Genomic DNA, 17,293 nt, shown 5'->3' with positions numbered 1-17,293 from the left:
ATTATCGTGAAAAAACTGTTCATCCCATCTATTTTTAATTTTTGAAATTTTTATTCCTTCTATCTTTGTTACAATCCACGAAAACTTTTGCCCAAAAAATAACACTGCCAACTTTGAGGTTTTCAATACAGAGGAAGAGAGAAAAAATTTCCGGAAGAGTGAAAATACCTTTGTTTTTTTTTTTTTGTCAAGAATCTTCCGACGTTTTTTTATTTTCTTTTTATTCGTCCCCATTTTGATTAGTTTATCATGTTTACTACTGGTATTATATTATTATTATTATTATTATTGTTACTGCTTTAAATACTATATGATATTATATAAATATAATAATGTTATACAAGCTTAACGCTTATAGGTGTGTATACGTATTGTAAGTACATACTTGAACAATTTCTCGGCACTAACTTTTTGTGTTTCGCGTGATTTTAAACACTTGCTTTTTTTTAAAATCTATTTTCAGACTGTGTTTCCGTTAGTTTTTTTTTTCCAAAAGTATGATTAAATCTACAGTAATAAATTACCGACGTACAATTAGTAATAACGATTATAATTATAATAATGGCACTTTGAGATTCAAGAACTTTTATATCCTAGACAATTATATATGTATATATATATACGTATCCTGTATCCACGTTACATATATTAAGATAAGTACCAAATACAAATGATCCTTATAGAATTATTTCGCGTTTATGTAACGATAATATTTACGCTATTTCTGATGTAATAATAATGGAAATTAAGTAACGAGGAAAAATTCGTCAGTGAGTATAAAATATTAATTATTTATAATATGTATTCGATAAATTTGATTCTATAAACAATACTATGAATTTATACAACGATTATTATTATACTTATACGTATTTATGCTATCCAAAATACGTGCCAAGGCTTTAATTGTAATTGTCATTATCAGGCTGAATACATGCTGTGAGAAACGGTATTATTATAAAGTTTAAATAATATGTGGAATTTATAATTAATTTGTAAAAAGATCTGCGTTATTTTCTACCGTAATAATTGTTTTATCAAAACTAGACAAGAGAAAAAAGTCGTCTAATTTCATTCCTATTTTCACTGTATTATTCTTATATTAGTATACCTAGAAACGGCTATATTGCAAGTTATGTACCCTGATTTATATAACCTAGAGATGAGAATACGTTGTTCGAAGTAACACAAAACGCTTTCGACAAAAATGTTTGATATTGAAAACAGACAAATGAAAAAAAAAAAATAATAATAAGAAACAATACTGTTAATGATAAATGAGCAAGGATTACGAGACTAAAATATTCAATGCATATATTCGCCTCGGAGGATAAAGAAAAAAAAAAAAGATCTGCGCTGTTTTACGTACGATAAGTTATTGTACATTATACAGAATTTTCAAATCGACCACGTGTATATATACAAACACTTAGATGTGTGTATAAGTATAAACTGTAATAAATTATATATGGAGGGGGTTTAAGTACAATTGCAAATGAGAAAAGTACAATATAATATATATATTAGCTATTGGTTCGGACTATGAAAAAAAGAATCGGATAGAATTCGTTAGATTTGTCAGGACTTGTATTCACAGGGCTGCAGGTAAGTAGAAAGTCATCAACTTGACTGTATGGGAATATATTTGAATTCGAATAAGTGGCACAAATTGTTTAAAAGATTTGAATTGAACGACTGACTTGAATTGTAATTTGAACTGTATCAAGTTACTTGAATTGAAATACAGTGACTTTGGAATTGTGGAACTGATTTGCGTCGAAATGACAGACTTGAATCCCGATTCGAATTGAAATAATTTACTTGAAGAAAATACTGGTGACGTAAATTTAACAAACAGTGACTTGAATTGGAAACCCTTGATTGCGATTTAAATGAAACGCTGATTGAAAAAGACTCGAATCTTGAATCAAACGATGTACTTGGGTTGGAAAAAGAAAAAAAAGAAACGAGTTGAATAGAAATTGCAGTAACGGTAAGTAACTTGAATTACAAAACGTGAGTTACACTGAAGTAAGGCACTTGAATTGAAAAAAAAAAAAAAAGGAATTCAGTGACTTGAATTGCAAAAATTCAATCACACAATTTACTGGGGTTGAAAAGAAGAAATGAGTTGAATTGAAATTGTATCAATGGTAAGTAGTAACTTGAATTGCAAAACGTGGATTACGTTGAAGTAAGGCACTTGAATTGAAAAAAAGAATTCAGTGACTTGAGTTGCAAAAATTCAAAGAATGCACTTGGGTTGGAAAAAAAAAACAAAAAAGAAAAAAGAAACGAGTTGAATTGAAATTATAACGACGATAAGTAACCTGACTTACGAAAAGTGGGTTACATTGAGGTAAGTTACTCGATATGAAAAAGTTTATTAAAATTGTATCGGTAATGCAGTTTAATTGACAATGAGAACGAGACAGGAAAAAAAACAATGCAATACCTAAACTTGACTTGAATCAAGAAACCTAATCGAGGCACAGGGAGAAGAGTCATTAGCTATAACGAACCAAGCGATCGAAAATATGTTGAAATGTCAAAATAAGCTGGCAAAAATATGACAATGACTCACGACCAGCCCTGATATAAAAGAACCCAAAATCGACAACATAACTAGACTCCAATTGTCGTATCCGTGATTTGAATACTACGGTAATAAATTCGATGATTATTAACTAAAGATCCGTAACAGGTCCGGAACTGTTCAAGCTGGTAGTAAAGTTTATTGAACCGCAATTATCGCTGGTACCAGTCGTTTTATTATTAGCATTAGCTGCCGTAGGCATTTTGGGGCGTGGTTCAAAAGCGGAGGATTCGTCACCCGATGAAGAATTGTTAAGACTAATCGAGCTGACCGGTGAACGGGGATCGGCACTGCTGCTGTTTCCGTCAGAAATCGTCGTCGTCGTCGTCGTCGTCTCGTGGATGTTATCGTTCATCGAAGTTGCAGTCATCGTCGTCGACGACGATGTAACGAGATGCCTGATACCGGGACCCGCTTCGATATCTTCGACGCTAGAACCGTTCGTCTTCTTCCGAAGTATTCCGACCAATTGTTCCAGTCTATAGTGATAAAAATCACACGGGGCGATTATGGGGCCCCATTTTTTTTCCATCATTATTTCGGATTTTTTTTTTTTTTTTTTGTTTTTTTGTTTTGCTCTCTGCTTTTCATTACCATCGAGTGTTATATTCTCGGTTTTGTCACGTTTTATTTTCGATTACTTGTAATGTTAATATAGTTACGATGTAGATTATTTCTGCCTTGTTTCTCTTTCTTTCTTTCTTTCTTTATACGTTATTAAAGCGAATTGGTGAAAGAAAAAAAAAAAAAAAAACGACTTTCATAAATCGGTACGGACAAATTTTTGAAAAACGAAATTACGTGACAACACGTGGTTTAATATTACCGAAAGGAAAACAGAAAAAGAGATAAGAAAAAGTCAACTCTCTTTTTCCTTTGATATGTAAAAAAAAATGCAATAGATAAAAATTGTTCCCTGATATTAAGGAACAATGTTGTTACGATTATCGAGAAAATTTTCACTTTTCAGCTCAGTGTGAAATTTTTCGAAAGATTTGAAAATTTGGTAAACGTTGGAGTGAAAGAAAATTTTATCTCACCAAACAGTATCTTCATCCTAAGCGATAACGATGGAAACGATGGAACAGTCTAATTCGATAAAATACCTTAAAAATTGAAGATCTGATTATGCGATATTATTACCGATTAATAAGAAATGGCAAATAAAATTTTTGACGATATTACATATTTCGCGTTAAACAATTTTCACGCGAGATGAAAAAAAAAGAGAGAAAGAATCAGAGACGCTTGCTGCAGTAATTTTCACGATATGTAAGTATTATCACACATATGTGTATAGTATAAGCATTTATATTATTTTACAGCGTTTAGTATATAGTTAAAACACATTATTATAGATAGTATAATCACTAATGCATGCATATTTATGTACATACACACACAAACACACGCATACACGGCACTGTTGAAACAAACGCAAACATTTACATTAATCTGAAAATTTTTTCTATCACGCGAAAAATGTGCAAAAAAAAAAAAGTCCGACGTCAATTCGCATGTAAAAACAATTTTATTTTGAAAATTTAACAAGATTTATTAACTTTTCTAATGAAACTACATCTTTTATTGAATGTACTATGCATAGATGTGATTTTTTCAGAACTGAACTATCAAGAACTCGATGAAATCCGCGAGATTCTTTTCGTACAAACAGAGAATCGCCAAAAGAATTGAGATATTCTTGGTAATTTTTGTGAAGGCAGAAAACAAATTTTTACCCATCAAAATATACAAGCGAATTATTACTTTCAACAGCGCAACGCTACGAAATGTACAATAACGTATCGTATATATACACATATAATTACAATAAAAACTCAAGCCAATATACATTTAGATAAGATATTATATACAAAACACACAAGAAAAATAATTAAGCATGCAGCGTGTCAAATATTGAACACAATGCAAAGAAAGATGGAAATGAACGAATGATATATTTAAAAAAAAAAACCTACGTGCTTTGTTTTGGTTTTTTTGGTTTTGACGGGTCGTATGTACAGTAGAGGTAGGTTGAGCCCCCAGCAACAATATACCATACATGTAAATCGTTTTCTTTGTTTTTGTGATTTTTTTTTCCTCTGTCTTTTTCTAGTGTTTAATTAAATAGCGCCATTGTAAATAATAGTAGAACTGAAGACCCATTTTATGGATGAAAAAGTGTGTGTGTGTGTGTGTGTGTGTATATACGTGTAATGAAAATTTGATTTTTTGTCAGGATAAAGTTGGATAAAATGGTTGGAATGTGGAAATATTTTAAACCGCGATAAACGGAACAGAGTCAATTTGCTTGTTCAATAAGTTTGACTTTGGATTGTATTTTATAAATTTCGAAAAATCGTATCCGGATTTCTTAAGACTTATACAACTAACGTTCTAAATTAATCGTTCCAATAGTATGATTTATAGATACACCGAAAATCGCGTAATTAACTAACGCGTCGATTATTTTATTTATTTTTTTTTTTTTTTAATTAATACATTTTTTTATAAAAATATGATTGCTTCAGTTTTTTCGTTTATACAATTACAGTAACGTCGCGAAATAATGAGATTCAAAATTCGAGAACGTATGTCAAAGTTTGTTGATGTATTTTTCTAAATCGTCACTGTTTAAAAAGGCGCATAAAAACAAAAAAAAGAAACTTCGATTATCGAAATTCGGCAATTTTTATCAAATTTTCAACATATCAACCGAAAATTACATCTACGTCGGTCTTTTATCAGTATATGCAATTTTTTACGTTAAATAATTTTTTAGTGATTGAAGCTAAAAAATGTATACGCATTGTCAGATGAAAAATATTCAAATGTTTTCCTTGATTTTCAGAGATTATTCAGTTGATTTGTGAAAATCAGGAATTCGATGATCAGGCTAAATCCTTTGTAACAATAATGAGTTCTCTAATTTCCCTATTTCTCTATATATAAGCAGTGGTGTAAGTCGCCTTTGTCGGTGGAGGTTTGAGGCCTTTTGAATTAATAATCCTAACCGAGCATGCCGGTTTCTTAACGATATTAACACGCCCGAAAGATTTCCCATCGACAACAGCAACTTCCGGGATATCGACGATGCGGTCATTGGGGGTGAAATTTTTCGCCCGAAGTCCCTGATGCAAGCCGATGATATCCGGTGATTTTCGATCATCCGTTTCGTCGTTAAAAAATTCCTGATCGTTACAGTCCTGCATACACTCGTCAAAGACAGCGCGTATCGCGTCATTTGTTATTACGGGATCGTTATTGCAGGAGCCGTCGATCTTTATCGGGGTTGAAGTAGAATTTATATAATCATTTTTGGCCGATATATTATCATCGATCTCGTGTTTAAAAATTGAAAAATCGGCGCCGATTTCTTCCTCAAAAATCGGTTTAAACTTTGCTAAAGTATTTTCGTTATTCGGTGGATTATTTTGGCACAATTTCAAGTCGATCGGAGAAAAATCGGTAACGTGACCGGTATCGGGATCGGTATCGGGATCGGTATCGTTTTTCTGGGATGCTAAAGGTGCGGTTGCGTGATCGGTGTTACTGGTTATGACTGCAGAGTGTTGCGGTTGCGATGACTGTGTTACTGTGGTATAATTATGCGTGGTGATGATTTTTGTTTTGGTGACGTGATGGTTGTCAGGCGTGACAGATCTTGGTGAAGCTGCAGCTACTTCGGCGTTTTTTACTACGCACTTTGATGCCTGATTTTGGGCCTTATTTCTCGACGCCATCGCCTCCTGTAGCTCCCGACGCAAGGCCAGCGTCTCTTCTTCGAGTGCGACTATCTCCTGACCCTCGTCGCTATATAATTGGGTTACAATAAATTCCAAAGGTATAAAAAATAACAACGCTATTCGCGGTGATTCGAGTCGGCCGTAAGATTTTAGATCAAATTCGGGTTTAAACCGGTAATCGATTCCGTGATTATTTTTCTTTTACAACTTTGTTCATGATTTTCGAAAAAAAAAAAATCAACAAAACTCGGTTCCTATATTCGAAAATCAGAATTCACAATTTGACGATAAAATCGGTAAGAGTAAGATTGCAAATAAGATGGGTAAAATTTGTAAGAGAAAACTAATCGTTTGCGTATGCAGAAAAAAAATATGTAAAAGTAAATCATTTTCATTTCCTAACGTTACTTCAATTATCATTATAATCGTAGATTAATCGGCATCTTGTATGTCTTCCAACGATTAATCAGCTTATTGCAGTGTCAAAAATAAATGCAGATGAAATGTAATGATCAATGAATCGATGCGCAAAATATTGGAGTGCCGGCAAGTGCGCAAATTTGTGCTGCACATCACTGCGTGAAAGTGTGTAAAAAATTTTTAAAATTGACAACAAGTTCTTATAAAAAAAATGCACGAACTGAAAATTCTTAAACTTGATCGAATTTCCCATTTGTGCAGTTTTGTGTATAATAATCAAATTGTGCGGATGGGGTATTTTTATTTTAATTATTCTGTATCATGATGATACTTTTTTCAAACTGTTTTGTATTAACATCTGGCCTCCGTATTTGATTTCAATAAGGCCTTGTTAACGAAAAACTTTTTTGCCCTACAACGTTTTTTTTTTCTTCCTCTCTTCAACAATTAATACCAGCGATCAGAAAAAAAAATTCGTCCAGCTGAAAATTATACAACGCTTCTTTTTCCCAACTTGAACTATGTTCGGTAAAATTTTCCAAAAAACTATGGAAAACTCTTCGCAAAATCGTAAGTAATGAGATTTTGGTCGGACATGAAATTTGCTGACCATCGGTCGAAATGCGGACCGTTTAGCGTGAAATACCTCATAAATAGATAAAGTCAATAAATATACGATACCGATACAATACGTCAAGATTTTTTCGTTGCAAAGTTTTATATTAATTAGAAATTCATTTCTCAATTGCAGTTTATTCACGTAGGTAATAATAATTATATTTCCGAACAATTGAAAAAAGAAAATCTGGAGACAAAAATCTCTGCTGATCGTTGAAAATTAAGAATCGCACGAAAATCGCAGGTATGTGAGATAAAAAATTGTGTTTACGGTGTAGAAGAATAATCCAGTCAATGTATATGTATATTTGAAAAAATATATAATATGACGCGTATGAATGATGTAAGTTACTCACTTAGCGCTTGATTTGAGGGCAGCTAATTCCTGCTCAACTTTGGCAAGCCGGACTTCAGTCTTTGTCTTCTCGTCAGTAATCCGCGCTAATTGATTCTGAGGAGCAAAAAAAAAAAAAAAATTCAATATTTCTCATACGCGGACAGTGTGTGTTATGCCAGCTGATTCATTTCAACGGTTTTAACACCGACGACAGTGATCAAGATACTCGCATCAGGTCAAATTTCTAAAATAAAATTTCAAAATCATCTCCATTTTATGTACAGAAAATTGATTATCTAATCCAAAAATTTGTTGAACACGATTTGTAAAGAATCGTGGAAAGATTCGGTTACGAAATAAAATTGAAAACATAACAAGATATTTTTCATACCAATTAGCGATAAAAAAAGGGAACAAACCGACAATATAATCGATTCTTTTCGAATTCATTGAGAAATGAAATGATTTCTCGTTTCAAGTTTGACGATTTTGCAGTTTTTATTACATATAATATCTTTGTTTGTGCTTTTGTTTTTGTCGATACGGTTAAATATAAGATTGTAGTTTCAAAAATTATATTAAAAATCGACTCAATGAACTTGAGTCTGACTTTTAACGTCTAACTTCATCACTGTTCTGTTTTTTTTTTTTTGTTAATTAGGTACATCGCATGGTAAGCATAAATAACAAAGAAGAATACAAGATTTCGTCGTCGTATCACAAGTCTGGCAGACTGAGTAATTTAATAACCAACAAACCAAAATAATCCACGTACAGCAGGGTGGTCTTCATTTAGAATTTTGACGAATTTATTCCGGATCACCGCACCAAATCAACTATAAATAATTGAAAAACAATTCACAATTTTTTTCAGATTTTTATATCAACTGTAACCCGTGCCTGTAAGAGAAAGGATTTCCCAATTCAAAATACACGTGTTTCGGACACGTTCTTAGTATATATTTTACTGTAAGAGTAATAATGTTCGAAAAAATCCATGAATGTGAGGTCTATCTGAGAAAAAATTCACATCATCATACCAGGTAACATAGACAATTGCATTTCTTATAAATAAAAAGAAAAAGTCAAATTTCTAGGGTGTGCAATTCGTCGAGATTGGTTGGTACGATGATGTGAATTTTTTCTCATATAGTAGCACTAATACTCACTAAATCTTCGCAATTGAAGATTGATTCGAACATCGTTACTCTTACAATAAAATATATGCTGAGAATGTATCCGAAACAATTGTATTTCAAATGGTGACACCCATCCATTTACAGGCACGGGTTAGAATTGATATAAAAATCTAAAAAAATTAGGAAATTGTTTTTGAATTATTTATAGTTGATTTGGGGGATAATCTGAAAAAAAAAATCATCAACACCCTGAGTAAGGATCGCCCTAACGTACAATGGATATATAAATGTACGAAATAATACGTGTTTGTAAAATTAAATACGGTAGAAATTGCAGCAGGGAGAATTTAGTGGCTATAATGTTGTAGGAGGTGATGCCCGATGGCGTGGGCAGCCATTGCCTTTCGGCTGATGAGGCTAATGGATGTTTGTAACCCGAGAACCCTGCGGAGAGATGAGAACCCGGCAAAGAGGAGAGGAGAGGAGAGGAGAGGAGAAAGAGAAGAAGAGAGGACCGAGAGAAAGGCCTGCCTTTCCCTGACAGCCGCTAAGTGGCCGCATACCCGCCCTGTGCTCATGACGCCCGTCCCTGATGAAATCCCACCCCCGCCATATTTTTTGTTTGCCCCCCCCCCATCCCCTCCCCCCATAACATCATACGACACCGAGCGTCCTTTTTGTTTTTTGTTTTCCGTTACACCCGTTATCATTGCGTATATCTCTCTACCTCTCTAACCTCTCCTTACACTGAGCAAAAAAATTTTTAGTTCCGGTTACCGCTCAGTCCTCAACTATTTTCATTTTTTACCAGAATCGAAAACATATAGTTCTAGGTATTAAAAGTGCCAAGTAAAAACCCCTGACACTCGAATTTAATTTAATATGCAACATCATGGAGTTTCGTAAATCCGAAATCGGATAATCATTTCGAAATTATGAATTATATAAAATGTGCGCAATTATTTATAAGATCTCAAAGAAATCCCGTGAATTCGATACAGGGTTTCTTTCTTTTTTAAATCCATAACGAAACAACAGAAATATGTTTGAAATTATTTCAAATCACGTAGCTACTATACATATGATTGAAAACAACTTGAAATCAAGCAATTTATAGGAATGGCACGTAATTAAATGAATCTCGAGATGAAAATTAGTCAAGTCTGCGGATAAAATCAACTAAACTTCGAAATGACTGCACAGTTAAAGAAATGATTTGTTAATTATAATTTACCGAACGTGACAAAGGAAATGTTACTTTTATTCAAAGAAACGTTATCCTATCGATCAATAATTTGAAAAAAATAAATAAATAATGTGCTCGGAACGATAATTTGAGTTTTTGGAAAATCTCTTTGAATGTAAGAAAACAAACGTTTCTTTTGACATGTCATATTTGTTAGAGTCAAAAAAATTTCTCCATATATTTATGTGCGTAGCGATCGGATAGACAATTTTTTGAGTCTCGACAGAAGTAGAAAAATCCTGCAGGCTGGCGGATTCTCAATGCGGGACAATGTTTATAATATGAACCAACACAAGGCATAGAGCAGCACATAATACGTACAGATAATATAATAAAGAAGGATCGAAATAAGAGGTGCAGTGACGATGATGGCGGGGCTGAGTCGCCACCTGGCCATATTAAGTTGTCCTAATCAAACAGTCAGGAGAGAAAAGAGAGAGAGAAGAGGGGAGAGACTGCGAAGGGAGGAAGAGGGATAAAAATTGAGGGAGAGAAGGAGGGAGAGAAGGAGAGAGAGAGAGAGAGAGAGAGAGAGAGAGAGAGAGAGAGGCCGTTGTGCAAACACTGAAATTCGACTGTTCAGCGTTTTGGCCTTCTGTCATGGGAGGATGAATGCCAAAACAATATTCTCAGGGTAAGTATCATCTATCACGAATAGTTGTGATGATTTTCAGGAAACTCCATCGTTTTCAGTGCGATTAAAAATTAGACCGAAGTTAGTAACGTCGGCGTTTCGAAATATTGAAGGGGAATCTCTATTTTGCAATTTTTTTAGTAACCTTCAAGCGGCTAAGATTTGAAAATATGAATTACTTTTGCCTTGTTATAATTTACTGCGTTTCAGAGATTCCTAAAATTACGAAATACACGGCATTTCTGAAATACGAATCAACGTTACTAACTTCAGAGTAATGATTGAAATTAAAACGAAAAGATTCGTCAAAGTTTGCAGGAATTTCCGGACTCATTCTGTGTACCGTCAGGTTATTTGAAAACAGAAATCAGACTTGTTTACCATAAAAATTATTTTTCGCAAGTCGGAAATTCAAAATGACGGATCAAAATCGGAAAAAAAAGGTTTCACGATTAATGAAAACAGATTTACTGAAATTTTTGATAAAGTTAGAGATTGATCGGGTAAAAAATTATTCAACGCTACGGCGCAAATTTCCTGTGTGCGTAGAATAATTAATTTCAGGGTAATTTTTAGATAGATAATTTTTTTACGTAGTTCCTCGCGTAGGATGAATAATTTGTTTAAAAGAAAGTTACAAGAGCCGTATTATACGCATAATTTTCGAGCTTTGCGAGCTACGATGAAATAGCGGTATAAAAATACGAATAATAAAGGATGTGAGAACACTTATAAGATGCTATACGAAAGTTTTTCCCTCTACCTGAAAATATAAAAGGGTCTTTACCCTGAGCGGATGGATCAAAGGTGCCGAACATGCAATATTTTCGCGTGTAAGGAAAATGTTTGGGTTTTTATTTTAAGGTGGCTTAGAGAGAGAATAAAAGACTGAGAGGAAGTACAATATAAAAAATAATACGAATGGGAAAATATCGGCAAAACAATTCAGGCTGATTCATGTAATACACACGATGTCAATTCGTAGGTCATTTTTTAATTTATCACTTAAAGGTGAAGGAATATTTTTAAATTGGTTAAAACTTATTGGATTCAATATTTTTTAATGAATAACGGGTTTTCCAGAACGAAATTGAAATACTACAGAGTCTAAACTATCAAAATTTTACAAAGAAATTGACATGAAATACGAAGCTAAATGAAAAGAACAACAAAAAAGCAGACAAAACAATAAGCAGCATTTCAAGAGATTTATAAAAATCGACTTCAACAAATATATCAAATTTTGGATTTTATTTTTATTATTATTGAAAAAAAAATTTGCTGTCTGCATCGATTGAGGAATTGAGCTATAAAATGTTTGTCGCGAAGAAGCTTAATCGATGAGTGTAAGATTGGGTACAATTTTTTTTGAAAAACATGACGAACATTCGAGCAGTATAAAGAAAGCTCTCCATAATTCGGTATAAATTCAAAATTATCGGGAGATTTTCCGTAGGAAAGAAAAAGACGCTGAAAAAGGCACAAAGTGGAATAAAAAATGATAAAAATTTATGATTTTACCTTCAACTCATCCAATTCCGTCGTCGACGTATCGGGGATTGATGAAAATGGCTGTTTTTCGTTCATCATTGATTTTACTTTTGATATTAACGATTCCTCGCGTACTTTTGCCGCCTCTCTCATTTCCCTGACAATATCTGTGAACATAGATAGAAAAAATACCATTGTTAGTAATTTAAAAATTGATATTAAAATGCAGTTTGTATCGAATCGTATATTTGTAGAATCGTACTTTAATCACATATGTTTCTTTCTCATATCCTCTAGAACTTTCGATCGTTGCGATAAGCTAAATTATAATTATGATCGATATCTGTGACATAATTGATTTTATCGATTTTGAAACTTTTTTGTGCCAAACTTATCAATTAGAATAATTTTTATATCGTGAAGGGTTAACCTGATAACATTCCGGGTTGATAATCGGCGAAACTGCTTTGTTTTAATCTGGTCAATTCCATTTTCACAGTTTCTAGTTCGGCTTTGGTTTGATGAAGTTCTTTGAATAGCTGGCTATTGCTCTCCTTCAATGCTGTCACCTGAAAAGTAATAAAAATAATTAAACTAAATTAAAATAAACTAAAATTATGTGAATAAATGAACGAGTGATAAGTTCTTATCTTTTACATAATGACCGATCGATCAACCTTTCAAATCTCAGTTGTCAAGACACGTGGAATCTAACTCTCAAGATTAATGCGACGATAAGATATCTAACGAATTCTCAATTGCCTTTGCTAACTCTGTAAAGCCTAGAACCTAATTAAGAGACTGCCAAACTTGAATTTACAAATTAATTGTATTCATTTTTAGAACTTCAATTTATTATGTACAAGCTACTGTTATGATTCTTTAACATTTGAATTTGTGAAGAACGGCAAGAGTCGGTTAACGAATTGACGAGACTATTCATAATTTAACTATGGAACGACACAGCGAAATCACAACTGTCACTAAAGAAGCAGTCTTCCTGAACAACGTGCCAATCTTGCTGTATTCTTGGTTAATTAGAATTCTGCGACAAGTATAAACCCTGAGAGAAAACACAAACAGCAAAATTCAGAGAAATCGACATGCAATTCTACCTGTTCGATCAGCGAAAGGACGAGTTTATTGCTTCTTCCAACAGTAGTACCAGAACTCCCGCTATCAATTGATTCCGAGTCATCGCTCTTGCCAAATTTAGGTATTTCGAGAGGTCCAAGTCCAGGATCAGAGTACCTCCTATGTTCAGATCCTAATTCTTGAGCAGCGACGCCATTTTGGATGTTAGCAGCAGGCGGCAGGCTGGTGTAATCCCCGTTTTGATAACCAACGCCTATCGAATAGCCGACGTTATTCTCTTGCAGGCTTGAATATCCGTTGAGATGGTTGAACGGCGGCGTCATTTTTCCTCCTAAGATGCCGGATGCACCCTGAGCGTGATTTTGCTTCCCCCTGCCGTGATAGCTGTGATAACTGGGCCTCGGCACTGGCTGAAAGAGCTGATACATGGGCGGCAAGGAAACGGGCTCCATTGCGTAGGTCAGAGGCATCGGTGAATAGCCGCAAACTGCTGGATCCGAAGCGGCTGTGAAGAGTCGCTGGCTGTTTTGGGTAGCCCGTAGTTGTTGCTGGAGCGGCGACTGTTGCCAATAAATTTTACCGTAGTCCGTCTTAGCTGCGGAATTCGCAAGCGCAGAGATGTAGCTTTTTTGCTGTGAGTTTAATTGCTGCTGCTCCTGCTCATGGCGCGACTCAACACATTGCGATAATTCACCTGTCTGAGGCGAGCTTCCGGTTCCCTTTTTGCTATTTCGTCGTTTACTTTTTTTGATATAATAGCGATTATTATGATGATTATGCGAGTTATTGCTGTTGCTGTTGGCAGTGTTGCTGCTGTGACCTGATTTTTGTTGAGATGTTTGATCTCGACGACTGTCGGCTGGTCTGTAAAAATTATTTTTTTCTTCTTGGTATATAATTAATTGTTGTTTTACTGGGCGTTCTTGTTGTTCTTCGATTGCAATTCAATTTCTGGGTCTTTTTGGATCGGTTTTGGGTATTTCACTTGCAGTTTTTTGGTTAATATTTGGATTTCGGAGTAGGTCTTTTGCTGGTTTTCAATTGCACGAATGAATTTAATGTTGCATGGAACTTAGGTTTCCACGCCGCTCTTGCATCGCTTTTGGGTTGTTTTTGCACTGTTGCATGCACATGTCAAAAAAACCCATCCCATTTATAAAACTTCTTTCTCTACTTTTAAATGGCTACATACAAGAGAGAACAAAGCGTCTTTTATTCTCAAAAGCAAATACAGTACGAACTATATAGTAACCTTTCAATGTCATCCGATTGAAAAAAATCAGTACACAAACGGCGGGACTAAGAATCGAAACAATCGCTTCTAACTGCAGATCGAAACTGATAACCAAAAGTTTTAAAACCTACTGAAAATCTTCGACAATTAGGCAATTCCTAATGACATAAATGCTATAAAAATTCAGCGCTGGTTGACGTTTTCTTTTATAAATCTTACTCAAGATCTTTGAATCGAGTAAAAAAAAAAAAAACAAATGACAACACGTCATCCGAGAATCGTGACTTTCATTGGATCTCATTTTAAATGAGTATAAAATTGTCAGAGGATACAAAAGCGCAGCATTGTCGCAAAGAAAATCAATTTTACAGACGAAAAACGTCAATGCTGAATATTATACAAGTGTACAATGCTAGAAATTGTTCTACAAAGATGCATGTCAGAGTCTAGAACCTAATGCAAAAAAGAGATTGACCCTCTGCCAAGTGGTTATGACATATACAGACCTAGGAAAAAGGAATACGAGGAGAGGACGATCGAAAGAGGGATTCAAGGGATAAATAGAACGACAGCGTCGATGCCAATTAGCATGATTCAAACGATACTTAACCTTTTATCCATCGTTGTCGTTATTGTTGCCTCTGTTTATAAACTGCGGTGATTCGTTGCCGCTTTTCACTTGTTTACTTGTCAGTTTGTCGACAAACAGAGGATGAGTCGCGAATCAGATCAAATTTTTCGTGTAAAAACGGGACATTTCATCTCTCCAAGGAAATAAGAGAACGGAACTAGTACCGATCCTGACCTGTCGCTGTTTATGCTCCTGCTGGTGCTGATGCTGATGCTAATGGCACCACGGAGTCAAAACTCGACTGAACTCACCAAAATCACCGCCGCCATGTTGTATTGCCCCTGTCACGTGGTAGCACCATTTTCAAGTTTCGAGAATTCGTCGTGTTAAGTGATCGCAGCGCCCTACCGGTGACCGCGAGTCGAAGCTTTGAAAAGAGTCTGACTCTGATTCAAATTATTCCATAACGCGAATTAATAAAAATGAAGAAAAGACGATAAAAAAAAATAAAAAATGGCAAACCTCGTCTTTTTTCGGTGTATGAACCATAGAGCAATATAGATAAAGTATCGTTCGATGGTTTGATCCGGAAACAATTTCAGATATATTCGGAACAGGATACCAGGATAGTTTTTCGAAAAAAAATTACAAACATGGGCCGATGATTTTCAAACCGGCTAAAACCGACATTATTCACGTTGGCGCGTCGGAAAACGGAATGAACACAGCAACGGAACAACGGAAATACATCAAAAATAACATAATTATTGCAGCTCCGAAATATATTAGCTGCGATTTGTAAATGCAGGACAGACTTGAATATTTGTTCAGATTTAGAAATATAAGTCAGCATCTTGTGTGACGTTGAATTGAAACAAATTAATAAGGACCCGTAGGTTTGATAAATTACGATAGGATTGTACCAGAGTTACATCATAGGATTATATCGTACGCATTCGTAATCGTAAGAAAATCAGCCTTACATGCGATGGACGGCCGCAAAAATAAATGTAAATAGTATAGTTAATTCACATAAGTACACAGTGATAAACACAGTGGTATTTAAATGTCGCAATGAAAAATTTAGCATGTCAAATTTACAAAGTATTATAAATGATTTTGTTCTTTATATTATATAAATATGCGGTAACTCACGGACATATTATAGTTCTTTTCAGATCGACGATGAAATTGATGACTCTCGACCTGTGGTTACTTCTCAATACTCGACTCATAGTTAATTTTCTTACAAAAACCTTCAGCTCCCTGATCCAGATCATATCCATAATGGCTCTAGGAGCAGGTATCGCACCAACAGCTTGTATCTATTTGAATGATGAAATTTTCGTTGGAACGATATCTTACATTCTACATAAAATATGTACAAAAAATGTCTTCATCATTTAACGCTGATTTCACCTCAGTCCAGAAGAAAGTAAAAGAATGATAAGAGGAAAAGGAAATCCAACTTTTTTCACAATTATATTTTCTTCTCTTTTCTTCACTGATAACTACCCAAGTTGGATGAGATTTCATGAAAACGTATTGCAAATGAATCGGAAGTAATTCATCAATTTTGGTGACGAGAAAAAAATTTTTCGAAACAGTCAGCATAGATTTGAGATTAAAAAAAAGAACACACAAACAAAAATTAAACTTAATGTTAATATTTTGAAATAGGTGTATTAATAGCGTACACATTGGTGCATGTGAAAATTGACGTGTCGATGTATCCCGAAGAGCATCCCTATGGCAAGGTGGTAAAATCGAGCGATGAGGAACTCATTGGCATTGGGATGACTTCGACAGAGTCAAATTTGTTGCTAGTACAAGAACTAGCAAGTCTCAAGAACCAGGCGCTCAATATTGAAATGAGCTTGATAAAAATGGTGATGAATTTTACATATTTAGCAATTAATAATCGACTGTATTATTGATGAATGAAAAATGCTCAAAATTGTCTCACTTTTTTCCTCTACAGAAAAATCAATACAAGGATCTCTCAAATATTGCGCTGAGCAGTGGAAAAGGTGCATACAAAATAACTCTCTTCAGTGAACACAAAACAGTTAAAAATATTACAAGGAGCTGATTTGAGCTCACTTAAGATTTAAACTTGTTTCAAGAATTTCTTTACTTACGCATGAACTCTCAATTTAATAAGAA

General features: G+C 34.3%; 1 protein-coding gene across 3 annotated transcripts; it reads right to left on the bottom strand.

Annotated features, from left to right (window-relative positions):
- Window positions 1-450: 450 nt before the first annotated feature.
- On the bottom strand, window positions 451-15,473 carry LOC124308861 (uncharacterized). Of its 3 annotated transcripts, XM_046772013.1 has the most exons (7): window positions 15,167-15,473; window positions 13,343-14,186; window positions 12,658-12,796; window positions 12,258-12,394; window positions 7,737-7,831; window positions 6,302-6,409; window positions 451-3,075 (listed from the first exon to the last, which is right to left on the bottom strand). In XM_046772013.1, exons 1-7 carry the CDS (start codon window positions 15,175-15,177, stop codon window positions 2,688-2,690), a joined length of 1,722 nt encoding a protein of 573 aa, XP_046627969.1. In that variant the 5' UTR covers window positions 15,178-15,473; the 3' UTR covers window positions 451-2,687. The 3 variants fall into 3 exon arrangements, with proteins under 3 accessions (XP_046627969.1, XP_046627970.1, XP_046627968.1); XM_046772014.1 differs by lacking the exon at window positions 6,302-6,409; XM_046772012.1 differs by lacking the exon at window positions 451-3,075 and having other exon boundaries at window positions 4,653-6,409.
- Between the last annotated feature and the right edge of the window lie 1,820 nt (window positions 15,474-17,293).

The sequence above is a fragment of the Neodiprion virginianus genome, chromosome 7, assembly GCF_021901495.1.
Source record: "Neodiprion virginianus isolate iyNeoVirg1 chromosome 7, iyNeoVirg1.1, whole genome shotgun sequence".
In the NCBI taxonomy this organism is placed as follows: domain Eukaryota; kingdom Metazoa; phylum Arthropoda; class Insecta; order Hymenoptera; family Diprionidae; genus Neodiprion; species Neodiprion virginianus.
The sequence above is the reverse complement of the archived record's forward strand: the minus strand, read 5'-3'. Positions and strand labels throughout refer to the sequence as shown.

Bases quoted from the DNA above. Each gene is read 5' to 3' on its own strand.
- LOC124308861 (XM_046772012.1), bottom strand. The intron at 12,797-13,342 runs GTAGAATTGCAT...ATTACTTTTCAG, and splicing joins TCCTTTCGCTGATCGAACAG to GTGACAGCATTGAAGGAGAG. The intron at 7,832-12,257 runs GTAAAATCATAA...TTTGCTCCTCAG, and splicing joins CGGAATTGGATGAGTTGAAG to AATCAATTAGCGCGGATTAC.